The sequence below is a fragment of the Gekko japonicus genome, unplaced genomic scaffold (genome assembly GCF_001447785.1).
Source record: "Gekko japonicus isolate JY-2015 unplaced genomic scaffold, Gekko_japonicus_V1.1 scaffold1079, whole genome shotgun sequence".
Lineage (NCBI taxonomy): Eukaryota > Metazoa > Chordata > Lepidosauria > Squamata > Gekkonidae > Gekko > Gekko japonicus.
The window spans coordinates 608,508-632,980 of NW_015173705.1; the positions used below are offsets into that span (position 1 = coordinate 608,508).

Below are 24,473 nucleotides of genomic sequence, written 5' to 3' on the forward strand. Positions count from 1 at the left end.
TTTAAGTATTTTCCCCATGTCATTTTTCCTGTTAAAATCCCTCCCACAAGTTACTGTTTGTCTTGAAGTGGGGAAGATGCCAGTGCTCTGAGCAAACTAGCAGTCCTCTGCCCATGAACATTAAAAACACACACTCACACACTATAACAGCCAATCAGAGATCTCTTGTGCAACATGTCATTTAGCCCTTAGCGCCCTAGTGCAACAATGTACCCAGATCTGGATTGTGTCCGGGGTAGGTGTTATGCAAGAGATCTGTGATTGGCTGTCCCAGTGTTTTCTTTTTGAATGAAAAATAAACCAATCACCAGGCCTATTATCTGATTTCAAAGAGAAGACAATACAAGGGTCGCTTGCATTCTGGTGCCCAGTTTTTTGGGTATAGCCAGATTAGCCGTGTTAATCATCAGCAAAATCCAAATTTAGTGTGGCTCCACTGGCTGGTGGTGACTTCAACTTAAACACTCCATTAATTTGAATTAGCCAAAGAATACAGGCAGAATAGAGGCTGTCACTGAAGTAAAAATGTATTAAAGATTAGTTGTGACCTTTATCTCGTGTGACTACAGAGAAGAAAACTTTTTCTTTTTATATATATGGAGCAAGACTGCTGCCAATTACATTTTTTGTTCAAATGATTAAAGCTAGAATCACTGATGGTGATCCTTAGTTATCACTTGAAAAGCTCTGGGGGAAACTGGGTTGCAGTTTGTAAACACTTCTTTTGGTGCCTTGATCTCTTCAAAGCATAAAGGAACAAACTGATTCACAAATCCTTTACGCTATCCAAACGCCAGTAAGACTAGAAATCTTTTCTACTCTTAAGCATGTATACACAGGAGAAAGTCCCACTGAGTTCTATGGGTCTCTTCTTGAGAAGTGTTTAGGATTGCAAAACAAGCTTGCTAATTTATGTCTGAACATTCTGAAGTAATAGTTTGGGACCGTGGAGATGTGTCACGGATCCAGAACTCTGCCTATGTATCTCTTGCACACAACTGCTATTTCCATTGAAGTGAATGGGGAATTCTGCACACTAGTTTAATCTGTACATGAGATTTACTGGATTCTTCTTCTGGGACAAAATTTGGTTTGTGTGTTATGTGAGCACTTTGTTTCTTAGATAGTCATTGACTATCCTACTGTAACAGCTGTAATTCTTAGCGGCTTTAGACTTCAAAGCAAAATTTCCACAAAACATCCCTTAAGAATTCAATTACTCTACTTCCCATAAATCTGGGCTAGTCTTTGTAAAATATATCCATATATTGATAGATATATACACAGATAATCTATGCACAGCAAGGCAAACATACAAAAAATAAATACTCTCACCCTCTAAGTATATATACAGAAGAAATCTTATATCCAGAATTTGTTAATAAATATCCTAAACAAATTTATAGACCTCTTTTTCTCATGTTGATGGATAGCCACAAAGTATGTTTGATATATTTACAAAACCTCTATAAATATAACTTTTAAAAATGACGTGCAAGCTACTGACCCTTGGGTCCAGCTGGTTATATACAGTTAGTAGCTCAGCAGCAAAATAGCCTCCTCACAAGTACAGATGGATAGTGCAAGAAGTTAAAAGGTGTATAAAAGATTATACATACAAAACTCTCACATCCTTTGGATGTTTGCAGTTTATTACAACTTTGTGGTTACCCCTTGCAACATAAATTAAGGGGGGGGGGAGAAGGAAATGAAAGAAAGATGGGTTTGTGATCCACAGCAAGTGTGTTCAGTGCATATTTGTGAGTCCCCCAGCAGTGTAGGAGGTGGTGTAGGTATACAGTCCTCATGGCAGCCCATCGTCTTCAAGACTTAATGCTACACGCTGTTGAGAAAGAAAGAGAGAAAAGCATCAGTACCCCAAGCGCCATTGTGTTCCAAGAGTTACAGGAAGTGAATCTTGGAAATGGGATTCCTATATGCATGGAATCAATTCTCTGTTTATTGGACACTGGCCTAATAATGGTCAGCTTCACAAGAAAATGATGATAGAGCCAGCACTTGTTTGCACTGGCTGTCCTGAGTTCCATGTTGAAGTCACACTGGAGTGTTGTAGAATGCTGAATATTGTCCCAAAAGTGAACCATTCAGTGAGTCTGTCTCCTTCACTATCATATATTTCAGTGAAGAGGAACTGCTAGCCTGGACAAATTCCATGTTGCATTTTGACATTTTGCTGCATTCATGACTGCATCCGGACATCAAAGGCTATAATTAAGCACTGGCCATGAACATAGTTTGTTTTCTGCGTTTGCATGCTTCTCACATTCCTCCTATATCTTCTCATGTGCAGACTGGGATCGAAAGCTTTCCAGACTCATCAAGCTTCCTTTTTCTGTGATGGTCACATGCAGGTGCCTTGGCAAAAGTGGCGTTTGGTTAGTCCCCAGAAGCTTGTATTCTATCCTAGGATTTAACCGAGTATAGAATCCTGGTTTGTGGGGAATAATGTTCAGTTTGCTGAGGTGCCTGGATTTGGGCATACTGGCAAACTGGATCCAGATCAAACTGTGAAATGTTTTATCAAGTTGTATGCATGAAAGTAGGAGGGAGGTGGGAGGAGTAAAGGCAACATGTAAGAGCGGCAACACGCAGTGTGTTTGTGCCCAACTGCAGTTCCGTTACACTGAGCACAGGGTTGGGCTACATGGCACCTTAAAACTTTAGAACTCTATGACTAATTCTGGAAAATTTGTCAGAAAGATCAATCAGAAGCTTACTGCTGGGTATACATGTCCAATCTGCGCTGTTCTCCCAATATGGATTTCATCTTCATCTTCCTCTTCCGTAGTTTTCCTGTACACAGGGTTATCAAAGTTCATGCTTTTTGTGTTTTTCCGTTTCCAGTTTCTCCAGATGAGGTATCCTCCCATGCACAACAAACCAATCACCACTAGAACAAAGAAACGGGAGAAATAAACATTTCTAGTTGCTTTGGGGATGAGTGGGGATGGCTGTAGTTCTCAAGCTGGCTCTCCAGACAGGTCTCTGGATCCTCTTATACCATGTCAGACTTCCAGAGCTGACCTCAAAAATTCACCTTCTAAATCAAGTAGAAACATGCTTACCAACAGGAACAACAATTCCAATAATGGCGGCCATAACTGTTGATCCAAAACCTTGTCCATCATTAGCATCTGCAACAAAGAAAAACAACTCAGATTCAGTAAAAGAGCAACACACAAACTGTGTCAGGAGAAGCCCTGGAGTCTACAGAATTCAGTTGCTTTTGGCACAAAGAAAGTCATGGCAAGAAGCACTCATTTGTTTTCACACATGACAGTATATACAGGAGCACACCTGAGGCATCCTTACAGAATGTCAGGAGAAAGGCAAATGGCAGCCCCTGCTCAGACATGAGAAACACAGGCCTCTAGTCATACACATGCAATAAATCTCCAATGCCTCCGTCTTCAAAACTACCACTGTACACAAGAAAGACCTTAAAAACATTAGATTTGTTTTTATACCCTGCTTTTCTCTACCCTAAGGAGTCTCAAAGTGGCTTACAATCACCTTCCCTTCCTTTCCCCGCAACAGCCACCTTGTGAGGTAGGTGAACCCTGATGGCATGGAAATTTATTAATATTTGATGTCCTAAATAAGGGTGCCTGCTGGCTTGAGTCCTTGAAACAAATCTGTTCTGGTAGAACAAATATGGAGCATAAATTGCAGTATTTGGGCTCAAGGCTACACCAAGCAGGAAACTCAGTCTTGCATTTAAAAAATCATGCAACTCATACATTCTGTGGAATTGAAGACTGAAGGTGCTGTGGCCATACGCAGTCTGGTTTCAGGCTGGGTTCTGGGACTGAAAAAGCTTTGGTCACCATGATGTATGTCGGGAGATGGACAGAGTAAGCATGACTCTGTTGATTCTCCTGGACCTCTTGGAGGCTTTTGATACCATAGAACAGCCAGAGATCTAGGTTGGTTAACACTAGTATGCAAATGACACTCAGCTCTATTGTGTGCTTCCAGCCAATCCCAGGGAGGCTGTAGAAACCTTGAACTGGAGAATGGCAGTCGTTTTGGAGTGGATGTGGGCTGATAAACTGAAGCTTAATGCTGACAAGAAGGAAGTGCTGCTGTTCAGTGGAGAGTCTGATCCAGGCCTTTAGGTGCCACCTAAAGTTGCACTCCCCTTGAAGGGAAAGGTCCATAGTCCAGGGGTGCTCTTGGATCCAGGCCTACTGCTGGATAAGCATGTGGCAGGTGTGGCCAGAAATGCTTTTTGCCAGTTCTGACTGGTTAGCCAGCTGTGGTCTTTCTTGGCAGAAAAGATCTGGCCACTGTGGTGCATGCCCTGGTGACATCTAGATTAACTTACTGTAATGCACTCTACATGGGGCTGCCCTTGAGAAATGTTTGGAAACTTCAGTAGGTGCAGAATGTTGCGGCCAGGATGTTGAGTGGAGTGAGTCGTCGGGGCCATATTACTCCAGTCTTGGCTCATCTACATTGGCTTTGAGTCTGTTTCCAGACACAATTCAAAGTGTTGGTGTTGACCTATAAAGCCCTATATGGCTTGGGACAAACATACCTGAAGGACTGCTTACCCTTTACAATTCTACCCAACGTTATGCTCATCTTCCAAGGCCCTACATTCGGACACCCTTTTGATATTAGGTAGGCAGCCACCTGGCAAAGGGCCATTTCAGTTATGACGCTAACACTCTGGAACGCTCTCCCTGGAAAGACTTGCCTGTACCCTTTGGTTGCCATTTCCCATCAATGGGTGAAGACTTCTTAATTTCATTAGTGATTCCTCTTTCCTGCCCTATGTTTCAATTGCTGTTTTCAAGCTGTTGTGTTTTTGGCTTTGGTTTTAATTGTTTTAATTATGTGTTTTTATTTGCTTTTAATGGTTTTTAATGTATGTTATGTATGTTTTTAATTTGTTAGCTGCCTTGGTTGCACTGATGAGGGCAGTAAGATGGGCTATACATTTTGTAAATAAACTATAAACAAATCACTTTCTACTATTGCACAAACAGTGACAGTGGTACTCCCTATGGTTCTGATCAAGCTGACAGATGCAGAGTGAGATCTGATGTGGTGTATTGGTTAGAATGTTGGAGTAAGACATCTGTAGGTTTGAAGCCCCAACTCTGCCATGCGTATGGTTGCCAACTTCCAGATGGTAGCTGGAGATCTCCTGGGATTACACCTAATCTCCAGGTGATAGAGATCAGTTCACCTGGAGAAAATGGCTGTTTTATAGGGGTGGACTCTGTGGCATTATACCCCATCAAAACCCCTATCCACAGCATCCCTAGCCATGGGTAACCTTGAACCACTTGGTCTAATCTACTTGAACACACTTGGTCTAATCTAACCTTGAACACACTTGGTCTAATCTACTTCACTGGGGTTTTTTTTTTAGGAAAAAAATGGAGGAGAGATGCCCTACCCAGAGCATCCCTAGCCACGGGTAACCTTGAACCACTCATACACACTTTGTCTAATCTACTTCACTGGGTTTTTTTAGGAAAAAAATGGAGGAGAGATGTACAATGTCTTTTCTGTGGGGCTGATCTCAGAACACATGGTTGGGGAAATTCCAGCTCTGACCCATGGCCATTGGCCTGTGGGGTTCCACAGGGTTCCATCTTATTCTTCATGCTGTTTAATATCTATATGAAGCTACTGGGACAGGTCATCAGGAGGTATGGTCTGCAATGTCACCAATATGCAGATGATACCTAGCTCTTCCATCCTTTTCCACCTAATTCCAAGGATGCTGTTGATGTCCTGGAGTCAGTAATGGGCTGGATGAGGGTGAACAAGCTGACACTTAATCCTCACAAGACAGAGGTTCTTTGGGTTAGTAGAACAGCCGATCAGGGATTGGAGAACTCTCCTGTCTTGGATGGGGTTATACTCCCTTGAAAAGCCAGGTTCACAGTTTGGGAGTGCTGCCTGACACAGTGGTTACCTTAGAAAACCAAGGGGCTGCAGTGACTTGAGTGCTTCGCTGAGCTTTGGCTGGTGTGTCAACTGTGTCCCTTCCTGGGTTAGCCATATCTAGCTACAGTGATTCATGCCTTAGTTACATCTAGACTGGACTACTGCAACACACTCTATTTGAGGCCATCCATGAAGATTATTCAGAAACTGCAGCTAGTGAAGAATGCTGTGGCTAGACTGCTGGTTGGGGCTAACTATCAGGAGCATATGATACTACAGCAATTACACTGGCTACCAATCCATGCCAAAACCCAATTCAGAGTGTTGGTTTTGTCCCTTAAAGCCCTACATGGCTTGGGACTGGAATTTGTGAAGGACTGTCTTCTCCCATACATTCCTGCCTGGGAATTGAGATCACAGGGAGAGGCCCTCCTGACTATCCCACCCATCAAAGAAGCTCATCTGGTGGGCACATGAAAGAAGAGCCTTTTCTGTGGCAGCCCCAAATTATGGAACAACCTCCCGAAGGAGGTGCACCTGGCTCCCTCACTTATGATATTTAAGAGGCAGCTGAAGACAGTTTTATTTAGGACTACATTTGACTAATTTAGTTTTTTTTTAATTGGCAGTCCTCATTGGAGATTTTAAACTGTCATCGTTTATGTGTTTTATAATTGTTATATTGTAAGCCATCTTGAGTTCTGCAAGCTAGAAAGGTGGTTAATAAATGTTTTAAATAAAATAAAATTAATAATGTAAGCTGTCTTGGCTTACATTTCTCTCCCCATTGGAGAGAATATGGGTTACTAATGAAAGGGAAAGAACACAATTAAATTTTACTTTGTTTCTGAAGGAGGGAGGGAATGTCTGGCAACCTGTTTTGTAACATGAAGCCTTTATCCCTGCCTGGTCCATAAGTCTTAATGTGGTTGAAGAACTTCCATAGTGAGGTGGGGGAATGGGGTCCCAGTAGAATATTGGGTGTGTGTGTGTCTCTCCAGTGTTTCAATGGTAGAGGAGCAATCCTTGAGGATCAGATTGATCCTAATTTCTCCATTGCTGGGATGCTATTGTTATTCTATTTTCCCCTTGGGTATTTAGTATTTGGGCCAAATGCTACTGGTGGCATTCTGTCTCTAGGCCAAGTTTCCAGAATTCTGTCTGGGGAGTTTTTGGGTAGTCTCACTCTGATGAGCAATGGAGAAGGGGGGTGATTGGATCTCTTGGGTGTGACAATTGAGTTATCTGAGTGACAAGCTTGTTTAACAAAAGCTGGAAGGTGGCTAATGGTCCTGGATTCATCGTGATGAGGTCTCCAGGGACGGCTGTATTGTAAGAGATTCCTGGATGGTTCTTTGAGGCACATTATTTGTCTATAAACCTTGATAGTTAACCCTGAATTTTGATGAGCCCCCGGGAAGCCACAGAATAAAACAATTGACAGGGGAGTGTCTAGGACCCCAGAGGAACCTGGCTAACTGCTCGTGAGTTTAGTACTCTGATTTCCTGGAGCATAATCTTAATTATTCAGCTTTAATATATCAAACATGGAGTCTCTTCTGCAATCTCAGACACCATATGGCCTGGAGGTCACCTCAAAAGATGGCTCCTGACCCAGGGCTGATTTTGTGGTTATAGTACTGGTGTGTGGGAGAATGGAATCTCTCTAGCCCAGGGGTGTCAAATTTAAGCCCTGGGGGCCGGAACCGGCCTGTTCAGGGCTCTTACCCGGCCCACAAGCAACTGGTGTGATGGAGGGAACAGGAGGCTGCTGGGGGAGGGGGGAGTGGGCAGAGCCACTCGTATTGTGGCTTCAGCATGGTGGAACAACATAATCTACAGCAGGCAGTCAGATCCCCTTAGCTTCAGTGGCAGCCTCACCAGTAAGTGGGGAGCTGCTGCAGCCGCACACATGCTGGCACAGGGTCCCAAGGCCAGGTTGCATGCCTCTCCACTCAGCCTGCAGCTCCGGGAATGCTGTCCTGGATGGCTGTAGGGATCAGTGTTTGCATGGGGGGGCACAGATGAGTGACAGTGGGCTTAGGAAGTGCTGCGACCTACTGGCAGCCAGTGCTGACACCATATTTGCACCCCCCACACACAAAGCAGGTGTGCTTTGGTGCACAGGGGCCTTCTTCGGCAGTCTCTTTCACACACACTGCGCCTCATAAGGGGGGCAATCTCCCGCTACAGTGAGCACTGGGTGGTCAGGGGCCTCTGCCACATGCACAGCCTTGTGATGCATGGTGCTGACTCCCGCATCAAATGTTCCGGTGGCCTTCAGCAGCTGCCGTCGCATGGGGTGGGCACGGCTTATCGACGATATCTGGCTTGAACCCCCAGGATTGCCCCATCATGGATCACCTGGCAGTCTTGGCTGGAGGCAGCCGCTGCAGCACGGGCCTCTCCAGCTTATCAGATTTTGCTTGGCCTGGGTCCTGCTGTGCACGTGGCTTTGTGCCTGGGCCACCGCCCCCTCTTCTGCAGGTGGGGGTTAGTTCAACTTGTCTGCCCAGTCCCCTTCCATGGTGTCTCTTGGGCAGGGGGGAGCTCACAACACCCATCCACTTTGCGATTTTACCCTGGGGCTCGGGCTTATAGCATTGGGAGTGGGAGCAGGCTGGGGAAGGGGTTTGGCCCCCCATCCAGACAGTGTGGAGTGTCTGCCCAGTGCTGCACCGCTGGCTCTCCAGTCCACCCATGCAGGTTTTCTTCTACACCCAGCTCATGGGGCCTTGCAGTGAAGACACACCAACTTGGAGCTTACCGTTGCTGTCTTTTTTGTATGTCTGGTACCTGGCATTACATTTTATGGTACATATAGTCTGACTCAAAAAAGTGACATTTATGTCAGATCCAGCCCTTGTAACAAATGATTTTGATACCTCTGGTCTAATTGTCCAAGAAAACCGTCAATCATGTATACAGATGCATTTGAATATAGATGTTCCATGAACAGCTGGTGGCCTGCTCATGACTCACAGGCATAATATGAACTAAAACAATATATATTCAACCATGCCAAACACGGATCACCCTTCCACATGTTGACTGACTCTAGATGTATTTTTTTTCCTGGGACTTGCAATGTTGTCGGTTTGTTTTATCCTGCTTTGTTCAAGCTCTTCCTTATTCCTGATTTGGAATACCATTTTTCCTTCCTCTATCACTTACAAACTTGAAGTTTAAATCTGCAGGGAGAGATGCCAGACATAAACTAATGGAATATCAAATTGACCACTAGAGGAAGCAAAGCATGTGCAGAACACACACACACACACAAACAAACATCCGGCCCCCTGAAGCAACTGGAACTTACAAGCAAGGAAAATGAGAATGTGGAAAAGCCCTGAGTGGCCTGCATCAGAAGATGCAAATGGTGTTGAAAGGCAGAAATGTATACTGCTATCTCAGAGAGACAGCATCATTACCATCCTTTGAGGAACAGAAAGAAAAGTGATTTAAGCCCCCTTTACTTACAGTGTTGGGAGAGATTACTGTTTCCTGTTGTTGTCATCTTAGGCTTTGTCAGGCTGGTTGTGGTTGTGGGTGAATGAAAACTTGTAGTGTCCACAAAGATGCGTGATTCTTGGCTTTCTGTGCTCACGTTACTGGTGTTGCTGGTTGTAACAATGGTGGTAGTAGTGGTAGTCATAAAAGCAGTTGTAAGGTTGGTAACAGTGGGGAAGTGAGTTGGAGTAGAAACTGGCACAGTAGCTGAGGTAGTTGGAAGCTCTAAAAACACAATCAGTACAACCGTCACCTCAGGAGATACTCAAGACAAGTACAGTTTCATTTACCAGAGAAGCCAAGGGACTATCAAAACTGTATGAGACAACAATAAGTTCAGATAAGGAGGGATAATGAAAGTACTCCACATTGAAGAATATTGTGAGTAACCTAAGCCAACACATCTCTTTAAGGATACACACATTTTAAGAAACTACAGGGAAAGATCAACTACCAAAATCATCATCAAGAAAATCTTCAAGTTTATGAAGGAAGACCAGAACAGGTAGGGCTTTTGGATTAGAAAATATTTGAGGGGACGTGTGAAAATTTTGTGGTGCCCTCAACAATGGCAGAAAGAACAAATAGAAAAATATTTTCTCTCCCCCATCCCTCCTCAGAAAATGCAAAAAATCAGGCTAATCAATGAAGTTGACTGACAGTGGGCTTAGGAAGTACTGAAATGTGTGAGTTCCCTCTTTGCCGTGCGTGACAATGGGCTTAGGATGTACTTTGGCAGTGGAGTGAAATGTGTGAGTTCCCTCTTTGCCGTGCATGTAAATGGTCTGAACAGAGAATGGGAAAGTAACTTGTGCGCTGGCAGTGTTTCTGTATAACATTAGAAATTACTATACTACTGAATATTTATTCATAATATTCTAAATGGCAGTGGTAATGGTATTTCCAGGGGAAGCAGGAGTAGGTTACAGGGAACTCCACAGTGTAAAAGTTGTCTTTACCTTTGTAGCACTTTTTCATGTCAGGACCCAGCCACATATTGTCAGGGCAGGCACATGTATACTTTGGGGAATGTGGAGAGATCTGAGGTGCAGGAAGACAAAGGTATTCACAGCCTCCATTCGGTAGAAAACTGAGCTCACAGGAGTCCGGAGCTATATGAAGGGGGGTAAATAACAACAACAATATATAACGATGTATTTGATGCTCTTGATCATAATTCATTTTAAGTTTATCTCATAGAGTTTTGAGGATTTCTCCTCTTTTAGAACCATTATAATCTTGAGTCATTTCATGGTTGCATATTACCAGGTAAACGGGTGGCAACATGAAGATTATTATGAGGTATATATACTGTCAGAAATTAGTTTCTAATTTAAGCACGCTTATTTGGAGCTGCGGTGGTTCAAGTGGTTAAGATGCTGAACTGCAGGCTGTGGAAGGTCAGTAGTTCAGCAGTTCGAGACCCAACTTGCCACATGACGGAGTGAGCTCCCGTCTCTAGTTCCAGCTCCTGCCAACCTAGCAGTTCGAAAGCGAGAAATTGCAAGCAGATAAATAGGTACCACTTCGGTGGGAAGGTAACAGCGTTCCGTACACCTTGATGTTTAGTCATGCCGGCCACATGACCACAGAAACGTCTTCAGACAGCGCTGGCTCTTCGGCTTTGAAACGGAGATGAGCACCGCAACCCTACAGTCGGACTCAACTGACTTTCGAGCAAGGGAACCTTTACCTTTACTTTATTTGAAAGTAAGGGTGTTTCACACATGATGACTTTCCTATGCACTGCATGTACCACTGCACATGTAATTAATTATTTTAGTGCTTGGGCTGATGAAACCCAAATGACTTCATAGGACTCACTTCCAAGAAAAATGTCTTTAGGATCAAGGCATAAGAACTCCTTTTTTATTCATCTAGCTGTATAGCTCTTAGAGAAAATATACAACAGAAGAAGTACAGCAGTAATACTAAATCTGTCAGTCTGTCCCAGCTACCATCGGTGTAAAAGGGCTCTGTTTTAATCCTCTTTCTTTTATGTTTTTTTTTGTGTGTGGGAATTTGTAAGCGCTAATTTTCTGGCCCTAATGAGAGACAAAACCATTAGCGATTCACTGTAGTGTAATGCTTGAGAAACTCAAGTTCAGATCCTCACTCAGCTACGAAGCTTACTGGGTGACCGTGGGCCAAGCTCTCTCTCTCAACCAAATCAACCTCTGAATAACCTGTGGAAGGGGAGCTTTTGAGCTCCTTGGAAAGTGGGCAGGATAAAAATGTGGACTGATAAACTGAAGCTGCTGCTGGTCAGTGGTGCCACTGTTCTGGATGGGTTGCACTCCCCTTGAAGGGACAGGTCCATAGTCTGCAGATGCTTTTGGACCCGGGCCTACTGCTGGATAAGTAGGTGGCAGCTTGTAGTCAGGAGTGCTTTTTGCCAGTTTTGACTGGTTAGCCAGCTGTGGCCTTTCCTGGGCAGAAAAAGATCTGGCCACTGTGATGCATGTCCTGGGTTCATCTAGATTAGGTTAGTACAATGCAGTGCACAAGGTCCATCCTGGAGAATTGTTCAGAAACTTCAAGTGGTACAGAATGCTATTTCCATTATGTTAACTAGGGGTGTGCAAAAAACAAACACACACACCCCCATGGTATTTTCTGGGTTTGGGTATATTGAACCTGAAAAATATTGGCATTTTCTGATATTCCTGAAACCTAATACCATTGTGGTATTCTGATTCGGTAAATATTCTGGAAACTTGATTTTTCCTGGCTCCTTTATACCCTATGGGGGCAGTTATAGTCAATGGTCCCCATAGGTTATAATGGAGAATTGATCCGGGGGTATTTAGGGCTCGGGGGGGGGGCTGTTTTTTGAGGTAGAGGCAGAAAATTTGCAGCATAGCTGCTGGTGCCTCTCCTCAAAACCTCCCTTCCCAGATTTCAAAAAGGTGAATGGCAATTCAGGAGAGGTCTTCTCAGTCATTGCACCAAAGATCTGGAACTCTCTTCTCAGACAGATTTTTCTGTCCACTTCGGTTGCCATCTTCTGCCAGTGGGTGAAGACTTTTTTGTTTCATGTGGATATTCACTCATTGATTTGTCCTTTCTGACGCATGTTTTAATGCTGTACATATTTTACTCTGTTTTTAATTTGTTTTAATGATCTCTGTTGTGGACGGTGATGTTAATGGTTTACAAATTATTTTATCATGTATGTTTTAACTGGTTAGCTGACTTGGTGGCCCTTGTGAGGGGGAAACGTGGAATATAAATTCTGTAAATCAATCAATCAATCAAACAGAATACCAAAGTCAGACACTCGTGGGTTTTGCAATACAACCTTAAGCAGAGTTACACTCTTTTAAGTCCAATGAAGTCTTAGAAGGGTGTAATTCTGTTTAGGATTGTACTGTTAATATGTTATATAGTGGATCTGGATCTTCCTCTGATAACCTACTACAGTTATAAAACTTTGGTCCATTATTGTATACAAAGCATTCCTTACCTTTTGGCTGTTTCAATTCATGAAATACTACAATATCATGTGGGTTATTGAGATTCTCTGCTAAAATAGAGATGTCCAGCCCATTCAACCGGTTGGCACTGAAGATTGCCTCATTCTCAAGGTCAGTCCAGAATACCCTGTCCTGCAAAAACAGAGACTGCATTGTGCACCAGATTGAATATTTTAAATATGTGTCTCTGTGTATCAGTCTCCTTGGTGTTCTCATAACACTTCATTCTGAGCCCTGTTCACATACAAAGGAAGTGGGCTACAGTATGATTAAGCTCTGTCAGGTCTATCCTAAATATACATTTCCAAGGCATTGTGAAGCCCACTGAAATCAATGGTGCTCAGTGCATTGTGGGCTCATTTTGAGATTTTAGTTACTTGGTCCTAATCCACCACCTCTCTGGATGGTGATACTTCACCTCGTGGATCATCTGATCTATTCAGCTGCCTCTGAGGACAGCCATTGCAGCCACTTTGCCTGAGCTAAGAAGGACCCCCTGGGGCTGAGGGGTGGGACTGGCCTCATTCTCTGAAACCACTTCTTGTTGCCATCACACTTTAAAGTATCCTGAGGGGAGATGGGCTCAGAGAAGGTGCTCCTTTTCCAAGACCAGCTATACATCCTTCTCCACAGTCCTTTAAACTGCAAGCCAACAACTGGAGGGAATGTACTTTAATAAAAACAGGAGTGATAATACTATTATAAACAGGAAGCCCACCATTCTCTGGCACAACATTTTCAGGGTGCTTATTAAGAGACAGCCCTAAGAATGTTATGTTTAGCTGAACTATGAGGAAGTGAAAGGTAAGAAAGATATAAGCTCCCCACTTTTTTGTAAAGAGTATTAGGGAACTAAACTGCATTTCTCTGCCTTGTGTGACCACAATAATTTATGAACAGGATCTGAAGTGATTTACTAGAAACTGGAACACTCCCTAGCATCCTAGAGAAAATGCCATTATATGCTAAATCCTCCTTCCCTTCCAAAGGTGTGACCTGTATTAAATTAGTTTTCATGTAGAGCAAGCCACTGAATTTCTGAGAGACTTTATCAGGATTATTCTGGCCTGTTTCAGGGTACAATTCCTCAAATTATGCAATCAAAATATATTGTGCAATCTAAGAACGCCACATAATTAATTTACGTTCCTATTTTGTACTATGTCTGAGTATGCCAATAAAAGGTATTACTGACTGACTTACTGACTGAATTAATTTACGTAATTCTAACTTTCAACAGACTTCCATTTTTTGCTCTTTGGCATTTCCTACCAGCAAGGTTACTGCTTCTGATCAGGCCCATTTCTGACTCTCCCATTCCTTACAAAAGCTTTGGCCCTGCTATTTGCATGCATCTTGAACAGCCAACTAGGTACTCCACCTCACAATCCCACTTCTTGAATCACAAATATGACACATACCTAGACAATTGCATCTCCCACTCTAACACTGTCCGGCTATTTGCTGTTAATGTTCAATATCGGTAGCTCTTCATTCAGTTCCAGACCCGCTTCTCAATAGTTCCTTGAATAAGGTTGTAGCTAGTATTCAGGTTCTAGCTAGGATTAGTCGCCCCCCTAGTCTCATACCTCAAATACTGCTAGTCCAAAGGGATGGCTCAAGTAGTTTGCAGAAGAGATGAGGACTTTCCTGTTGCTGCCATTGAAATCTACACTTGAAAGTAAGTGTAACTTGGAGTCTACCCAGTAGAGACGCTGATTCAACAAATCTGAGAAGCAAAAAAGTCAAGGTGAAATATAGCCATATGCATTTGATCTTCCTAGTTATTATTGTAGTTACTATTGCTTCTTCAGCAACCTGAGATATACACCCAGGGGTCATTTCGTAGAAAAAGAGCTAAGGGAACTCATTAGCATAACTCATTAGCATATGCCACACACCCTGACATCACCGGAAGTGTGTCATAAGGCCACACCACCTGACATCACCGGAAGTGTGTCATAAGGCCACACACCCCGCCCCCAACGGTCCTGGCCGCCGGTGGCGGCCTTGCAGCTCCACTGCCGAGCCCCATGAGGGGCCCGGCGGTGGACCTGCAAGGCCGGCGGGAGTGCAAGGAAGCCCCGCGAAGGCCCTCCCTGGCCCCAGGCAGGCAGGGGTGGGGAGAGGCAGGGAGGAAGCAACTTACCCTCCCTCTTCTCCTGCCTACTCCTGGCTAAATGAGGGCCGGAAGCAGGGCGGCCGGAAGCAGGGGGCGGGGCTTCGTCATGCGCCCCCCCGTACCTCACCCGGGGGAACTGCGATCCCCTGTGTTCCTCCCCGAAATGACCTCTGTATACACCTTTTATAAATATATAATGCATGGGGGTATACCGGATGGGTCCCTTTTCTGCAGGGAGTGGGTGGTCTTAGACATGGTCTTATGTGCAGGAGCACCCATGCAGCTCCTCTACCCATTTATTTTATTTATTTTTATTTAATTAGGGTCCTGCATATTTCCCCATGTAGCTGGAAGAAAAGATGGAGAGGAGAAGAGGGATTTGAGCAAACCTCTTCCCTGCTCTTTATTCCAGCCCTTCAGTGAAGCTGTTCTGTACAAACTAACAGAAACTGGGTTGCAATTTATACATCTCCTGCACATTGCCTACTTTAGTGTTATCAAAATGTTATGGAGTGAAAAGTACTGAGCCAGCAGAAGAACCTCAGGAGGATATACACCATCTGCAAACATTTGTATTGATTGAAAGGACCAGCCACAGTTAAGAGAAAATCCTCTTAGACATGTATGGTTATTTTCCTCTTCCTTAGTTAACTGTACAAACTAAGACTTGGGGTTCGTGATGACCTGATTCCAGTTTGGCTGCTTACCTAAGGTGATGCCATTGGGCCACTCAATGTTTTCTTTTACAAGCACTTGCCGATCCACACCATTCAAGCCAGATTTTTCAATTTTTGCTATGTCACCCCAGTCAGACCAATATATGAATCTGTAAGAGATGGGAAGTCTTAAATCAAAAGATGCAGTTCTACCATTCTCTGTCTGTGGTTGCTGCTTCTTTAAACAACCTTAATCCCATTTCACCCACATCCAGATAACTGAATTCTGTAAAGGAGTATGTATTAATTTGGTTGAGACCAGACCTACATTCATAAGGTGCTTCTCATGAACTATGTTCTCTTGCTCAGTCATAGAACAGCAAAATTACCAAAGGGTGCCCAACACCACAATCAAGTGCTGCAGCTGTGTGACAATCATAAGACTCTGAACTTGATTCAGTATGAAAGCACACAGAGGGAAATGTACATGGTACAAAGCTCTTCAGTTCCAGTAGGACCAGAGCAGAGCTTGTGAATTCACAAAATGGAATCATACTGAATCAATCTGAGTCTTCTAAAGCTACAAACTATGAAAGGCACAGAGGACATCCGAGCCAGCTTCCTGATTTGAGGGGAGGGCCTCCATATTCCAACTTCCTAACAGCCCTAGATGAATCAAGGAGCAATGTACAGGTCAGTTACGAGTCTCACTAATACTGAAATTCTCAATCTCTTGCCAACTGAGTTTTCATATATCATAACACACTGATTGTCACAGCCACACGCCCTGTTGTGCAATACACTGTGGCAAAATAGAACATCTTGCCCTCTCTTTCACACCTTACCCCTGTATTGGATCCACTGCAATGGCTCTGGGCTCACTTAAATTAGTACTGAAAAGTGTCCTTCTCTTAGTACCATCAGCCGTGGCTACAGAAACGGTCTTGTTTCCTGAATCCGTCCAGTAGATGTTCTTGTGAACCCAATCTATTGCCAGGCCTTCAGGAGAATTCAGTTGACTGTCTATTAGCACCACATGCTCTGCCGTGTCACTGGCTTTGTCTATGTAGGCACTGTGGAGACCAAAATTGACACCGTTTATGAAGAGGGAAAAGTAGTAGTGGTGGTGCTGATACTGGAAGGGTGGCGGGGAAAGGATGAAAAAGAAAGGAAATTGCATGAAGTTGCAGCATTGGTATCCTAACAGGAAAATTCTACAGCCTCAATTAAAATTCTGCATGCAAAGCCAAATTCTGCAGTTAACACTATCATGTAAATATACCAATTATGTAAATTTGCTTTAGTATGTGTTACTGTGTGAAGGGGGCATAGCTCTTTATGAACAATTGTTTCTATGGGTCTATTCGTCCTTTTGGTTACATATTTTATATTATTATATGTTTCCTCTGTCTAATTCTATCATATGATAAATAAAATATTAAATGTTCCCCCATTCCTAAAAACAAAACAAAAACATTTTACTGGGGAAGGATGGTTTAGGTGGAAGGAAGAAATGACAACTCCACTAAAACAATCGTTCTCTGCTCTCTTTTCTTATTGCCAAAAGCTCAGGGTAGCAGAAGCAAATGCTCCTCAAGCAGAGTGATGATGGGGGAGGAGGGGAGAGCTGTTTGTCAGAAACCACTCACCAGCCCTTTAATTCTTAATGAACTATGTATACATTTGAAAGGCTGTCATTTCTTCCCCTGCCACTGTGAAGAAAGTTGCTCGTCACATTACTGAGGAGAATGTCATTGCAGCTAGCCACCAGTCAACCTGCTTGCCACAGGAGGCACCCTTCCCTTAGGCTGCTTAAGGAACAGAGTAGCATATGTTGGCTATGTTCTTTAGGGGGTTAGGAAAGGTCACAGCAAATATAATGGTGGTGTCAGGCTTGGCTCACCTGCCCTTTTCTGATGGGTTGGAGGGACTCTATTTTCTGCACTAATTTTCTTTTCCAAGCTGGCTGCCTTGACAGGGAACCACAGAAAATCATTTTGGCTCCTGGACCAGTGACTGACACTGGCTGTTAGGCAGGAAGAGGATGCAGGCTCTGTCCCCCTTGTTGTTATGATCTGTCACAGTCCTAACTTGGATTCTGTTGATATGCCATTTGGCTTCCAGAGAATACAGTAGGTGGCACCCTTCTCTTTCTGGTGGACACAAAGACCTTCCATGCTAGTATAAGTGCAGTGGCTAAGAATATGAAGTGTGCTGCTAGCATTATTATTTGCACACATGTGGAATGAGTTGGGCTGTTCTGTATGCATATGGCTTGGTTGCCATTATGCATCTGTACTGCAAGGAATACTGAATATCTCTTGCAAGGATCATACACTGCCTGTTTGTTTTTGCATTTTTGAATAACTTGCACACATTCTGTATTCATATCCCACCCCCTGATCACAGGCCCTATCACAGGATATGCAAGGCTGCAAAAACAAAAATAAATAAGAAGCACAAGCAACTTTTTAACCATGAAGGCTGAACTAGTTAGTGAGGGTAAGAAATACCAAGTAGGTTCTTTTAAGGGCAACTACCATAAGATCCCAGGTGAAGGATATTTATCCACATACAGATTTTGATCCTCCTCAAAATTTCTACTTGCAAGGATCATACACTGTAGCTCTTGCACAAGCAGAAATGCAAGGAAAAGACTGTGGTAGCCATGTGAACATAAGAGAAGCCAATGTTGAATCAGGCTAACACTCTGTCACACAGTGGCCAAAAATACCAGGTGCCATCAGGAGGTCCACTAATGGGGCCAAGTCAAACTTCCTGTATCCCCACTTGCATTCTGTGTGACTAAGATCGTGTGCAACCAGTTTCTGAGCACTATAACATATAGGGAGGGAAGTACTAGGTGTTGCACAAGATCTTGCACAACTGGGACTGCACTAAGTCTGTTTATGTTTCCACTTGTGCATCACAGGATCCAAGCCATGCTTTAGCAGCAGTTAGTTGAAGATGGAACATCTGATCTCTTATCATCACCAGTCAGTCATATATTCACCTTGGAAATATTTTGTTTAAGTAGACACTTCCACTGTAAATGTTTGGGTCAAATGCACATGACTGTAATGGGGGGACAAGTGCAATTCAAATTCCAGTGCACAAGACTGACTTTGCTGTAACAACCAGATGAGATTTCACTGTGCAAGTAGATGCCGCCTCAGAACACTAATCTGAGCACTGTGCCCCAGGGGCACACAGATGAATACTTTCAGTATTTGCATTCTTGCACTGAAGAAGCAAAGAAACGGATACTGACAGATTGCAATTAAGTCACTATAATGTGTGGCGATGGCCACTACCTTCAGTGACTCTTGAATTACACAAATTCACAGAGGGGCAGGTCTCTTAAAGATTCTTGCACTCAGTCTGATAATACAGCAGTATTTTTATGAGAGGTCACAACATTAGCAGTACATAAAATGAAGCATGCCTAAGGATAGCTGAGTGACATCTTCGCACCTGTAGATCTTCCTATAGAATAAATCACACCAGAATATCCTATTTGTTGCCACCTCCACGTCCAAAGCGACAACGTTCTTCAGCATAGGGATGACGCGGGAGTAGTCCCTTTTCACCAAGTCGATCTTGCGTACTTCATGACGGTTTGTGAAAACCAAGTATGGGCTCTTCCCTGCCACAAAACAAAACCCTGAAAGTCACCTCAACTTTCTTTCTCAGGACTTTACAGAATAGCACAGCTCTCAGATCCAGCAGCTTCATTTTAAGAGCATGCCCCGGCTGGGAGAGAATAAAAGCTTTCAGATTCACTGAATTTGTCTGCAAGAACAGGAAGGGCTTGCAGCTGTTCTCACCAGCATTTCTAAGTTGTATTTGCATCAGCTGAGCAAAAAGCTACCCATCACCTTTTTTCTGAACTTGGCAGATGGAGGAATCATTCACACATGGGTACAGTGTGAACATTTTTTGATGTTCACACAAACACATCAATATCTCTTGCAGTGAAATCCACATATTAAAACCCATGCAGAAAGCTACATGTGAGATTCAGATAACATTGCTTTGCATGTTACATTTTCCTTATGACTCCAGTAAGAAGCTAGAAAGAGAGTTAATCAATCCTCATTCTACCCAGGTACTGAAGGTATCACAGGGAGATGTTCTTTCCATATAGATTACAGATGTGCACTGGGAACATGTGGAGTGTTTGGGTGTCTGCAGCCTCTAAAAGACACAAACAGCCCTGATGGTTGCACAGATTAACAGAGTCAAGTTATGTATTAGAAATAAAAATTCTCCTATAGCAGGTGACTTGCACCTCACCTCAGATATAATCGAAAGGTGGGGAGCCAAGAAAGCATGGGAAATGGCATGACAAGAATACCCACACTGGAATTCTAAACCCAGTATGTCTGTCTGCAGGGAAAGTTCACAGGTTAACAGTTATATTTTCTGGTGTATGTACACTGATAAGTGACTCACACAATGCAAATACATGTTAAACAGCATAAACTGAGCCATTTGTATCTCTAGACAAAGCTGCCAATTTGGTATCTGCAAGAGAGCTGCAGAAGACTAACCCAGGTTGCAGCTTTGTGTGTGCTTCTTTTTTTAACTAACCTGAGTCAATATATTTTGCTTTCTGATCTGATTTTCAGGAAGCTGATGGGTAACTATAATAACAATGAAAACTGCTTTGCTTAGATCCCAGCAATGCAGCTGCAAAAGAAGAAGTTTTTCAGCTTCCAATTTTTCTTTGGTTTCTCTTTCCCCGGTCTTTCAGTTCAAAAGCTGGTCTTGGTGTTCTAAGACATGGCAGATGAGGATCTGAGCATTTGCTTACCTACAGCTTTGCAGTTTTTGGACAAGGTGTCCATCTCATAACCCTTGTAGCATTCACATTTATAGTCTCCCTTGTAGTTAATGCAGATCTGGCTACAGGCATCAGGATTCTCACATTCGTCTATGTCTGGAAGGACAGTTTGAACATCATCAGTAACTCAAAATCAAGCCCATTGAGGAAAGAATGAGCCTGGAGTAAGCTAGAATTATCTATATATCTAATAGCCAAGTTGCCCCCTCTGTGCGGATATATAAATCCGCACTTCGGGGGCACTTGGGGGGCAGGGAGAGGTTTGTGCACACGTGGGGCAGTCCCCACGTGTGCACAAAAATCTAAAAAAAACCCCCAAAATATCGGGGGGATATTTAAATCCCCCCAAAACTGACAGAGCGTTTCCTGCGCATGCGCAGGAAACGCTATGCCGCCAGCCTCGCCGCTGCCACTGCCGCCTCGGAGCCGGCTGGGCCGGGGGGGTGGAGGAGACGGGGCTCTTCTCCCCCCCGCGAGTATCGCAGGTCCCCCTCTTGTCATTTTATAATCCTCCTCTATCTTTTGATCTGGTGGGAAATAACCAGCTCCCAGTGTTAAGCTTCCTTTTGGGCCCACTATTTCAACCCTTAGCATTTCCAGAAGTGAATCCAATTCTCTTACCCTCTCAATCTTACTGGACTGTATACCCTCTCTGACATACAGAGCCACCCCATCTCTTCACCTACCCGCCCACCACAGTCCTCGGTCCTGTCAGGCACCTCGCATAGTATGAGAGGCGGGCGGCCTTCTTCTTTTTTTTGGCTAAAAAACCCCACGCCCGGGCCTCAGTGATTCCCCCCCTGCTCCGATGCGAGGCCGGGCGCAGCCGCCCAGACCTCGCATCGGGTGGGGGGGATCAGCAAGGCCCGGGTGGCTGCGCGCTGCCCGACCTCGCATCGGAGCGGGGGGGAACCTTGAGGCCTCCTCCGCCTGCTCTGCATGGAGCTCCCCCACTTCTCCCCCCCCCGCGATTTCCGTGGGTCCCCTTTCTTGTGTGTGTCTAACAATGAAACACAAGAAACTGCCCTTCCCATGCAAATTACCTCCACATGTTTTCTTGTCCAGGAGCTTGTATCCAGGAGGACATTCACATTCATAGCCAATTTTCAGGTCTTTGCATATGTGGGAGCAACCACCGTTGTTGAGTGCACATTCATTCACACCTAGAAAAGACATATAGATTATTTAGGCAATACAAAAAGTTTAGTCCTAAGACTGCAGAAGTTTTTTTAAAAATCTAAGTGCCTGTGCTGTTTGGTGATTCAGGAATATCTCCAGGTGAAATCCCTCAGCATAATTCATATGAAAAGTATCTAAACAGAAAGCCACAAAAAATTCTCATATAAGAAACTGTAAATTCCTTGATTTGAATTTTTTAAAGATGACTTAGTAATAGAATTTTGGCTTAGCTTGTATCTTGTTGGCCCCTGGGCCACATTATTCTTGTTTTTATTGTTCTACAGAAATCGTGTTTTAGCTTGTAAGCAACTATGAGGGACTCCTTGAGCCAAATGGAGGGATACAAGTTTTAATCAATTAACTAAAACATCCACTGACTCTATTCTCAGAACACCCTCTAGGCCCCAGAAAGGCACGGAAGTATCCTAATCAACTAGTTTAAAAGGGATCGAAACCCAAAGAGGGGCTGCAAGTTCTGGTGGAAGACAAAACAACTTTCCTGGACACTACACTGCCTCCAAGGCTGTGGATTGCATTTAAAACATATCTATTTTCTCAGCTGTGTGGCGGCTGATAATTCAATTGTCCATCCCATACAACTGGGGCCTACATTTTGACAACTCAGCCATATAGGCAGGCTGATCATATGGGTCTTTTCCATGGAAGTGGAAAACTCATGCTCAGCAGAGTACCCATGCCATGGGAAGACCAGTGTGGCTAGATCATTGTGATGCAGGATGTTGGGGAAATGAGGGGTGTGGGAACCTTTTCATGCACTCCCATTCCCACTGTGTTCATTTTGGGGAGGGAGAGAAGCTGGCTTCCCAATTGCAGAGAGAGAGAGAGAGAGACAGAGAGAGGTTCTAAACCAAAACTCTATTTATTCTATTATACACTCTTAAGTCAGAAAACATTTTTTGTAGTATTTCCGTATTCAACACAGAACATTTCAACACAACCCCAATACATAAATAGTGCACTTAAAGTTCTCTAAAAGATATCCTTGGCTATTCTGCCAAGACCCATAACAGCAGGGTGGTTGATCAGAACAACCACGAACCAAACTAATTCAGACATTAAGTACCCTCTTTCACCCACTGAAGCTAATGTAACTGTCAGTCAAGTCTGTGATGAGCATTTGAAGTATACAACAAAGTCAGCCCCTTTCTTTCTATCTCTGGGGCCAGGAAAGTCAAGGAAAGCTGTGTTAAGCTAGGTTGACTCAGAGAGTCAAGGTAGATAATCGCAGACACTTTATCTATTTAGAATTTGGTAGTGACTCCTGACTACTGCATGGCATAAACATTCCCAGAAGGCAAAAGTCATGTGAGGCAAAGTCATGTACAGTGATATCCTGAAGGCCACAGCACTTAGCAGAGTCCTGAAGCCTCCTGGGAACAGAACCAAAGTTTCAACTATAGAAGCTAATTACTATAGAAATTAAAGTATCATAGGTGTACCAGAGGACTGAGGCTCAATCCAGCCCTAATTCCACAACACTTCCCTGATCCAGAAGGATTATAAAAGCTTCCAGGTCATGTAGGAATTCTGCTTGGCCAAGACTGCCTGGCTCTGGTGCAGCTTTCTGTGTCCCAACGTAATAGGGAATGAGACTTATTTGACTTCTTCAGGTACGAGCCTACTCAGACACAGGTTTCTTCCTGAGGCTGTATTCCATGTGGGACTGTGGCTCAGTGTCAGAGCTTTGCATACAGAAGGTCCCAGGTTCAATCCCCGGCATCTCCAGTTAAAAGGATCGGGTAGTAGGTGATGTGAGATCCTGAGGCTGTATTCCATGTGGGACTGTGGCTCAGTGTCAACACTTCTGCTTTGCATACAGAAGGTCCCAGGTTCAATCCTTGGCATCTCCAGTTAAAAGGATTGGTTAGTAGGTCATGTGAGATCCTGAAGAGCCACTGCCAGTCTGAACAGACACTACTAACCTTGATGGACCAATGGTCTAAAATTGAAAATTCAGTACAATTTTATCCCCGCAACTCTAAACTGCAGAGGGGTTGAAAGAGGTCATTTCCGTGTCCGACACAACATTTTGCTTGTTGTTTCAATTAACCTACGTAAGGTGAGGAATAACGTTTTCCTTCTGGTGTGAGATTTGCTATACAGTTTGTGTGGCAATCCTGAGAAGCAGATTTGTCAGGACTAGCCTAGATTTCTAATACAGGAGAATAGTTTATGATGTATATTTTTTCCATGACACTTTCTTTCTTAGGGTACTTCTATTTAGCTGATGTGATGACACTTTGAAGGAAATTTAACAATAAAGCATCCTGGAAAACTGCATTGCAAAAGGCTTCCACTAGACCAGGGGTGTCAAACATAAAGCCTGGGGGCCGGAACTGGCCCATCTAGGGCTTTTATGTGGACCGCAAGCAACTAGTACAAAGGAGGGAACAGGAGACTGCTCAGGGGGGGAGTGGGTGCAGCTACTCCAATTGTGGCTTTAGCATGGCGGAACAACCTTGTCTGCTGCAGTCAAGCAGTGTGGAGCGTCTGCCCGGGGCTGCACCACTGGGTCTCTAATCTGCTCATATGGGTTTTCCTTTGCACCCCTCTCCCAGCCCATGAGGCCTTGCAGTGAGGCTACACCAACTTGAAGCTTACCAGCTGCTGTCCTTTATACAATTTGTATCTCCAGTACCTGGCATTACATACCTGGCACACATGACCCAGTCTGACAAAGTAGCATTTATGTCAGTTTATGCAGGCTAGCCTGCTCTGCATCTGCTGACATAGCC

The 24,473-nt window shown here is 43.9% G+C and overlaps 1 protein-coding gene across 1 annotated transcript; it reads right to left on the minus strand.

Annotated features, from left to right (window-relative positions):
• Nucleotides 1–1,779: 1,779 nt before the first annotated feature.
• On the minus strand, nt 1,780–21,701 carry LOC107120558 (low-density lipoprotein receptor-related protein 8-like; the record flags this gene model as incomplete). Its single annotated transcript, XM_015423279.1, has 12 exons — nt 1,780–1,843; nt 2,739–2,911; nt 3,087–3,155; nt 9,409–9,663; nt 10,398–10,550; nt 12,905–13,046; nt 14,504–14,643; nt 15,744–15,862; nt 16,538–16,765; nt 19,167–19,338; nt 20,509–20,634; nt 21,582–21,701. Coding segments are annotated over 12 exons (1,736 nt in total), but the record flags the coding sequence as incomplete, so codon positions are not given.
• Between the last annotated feature and the right edge of the window lie 2,772 nt (nt 21,702–24,473).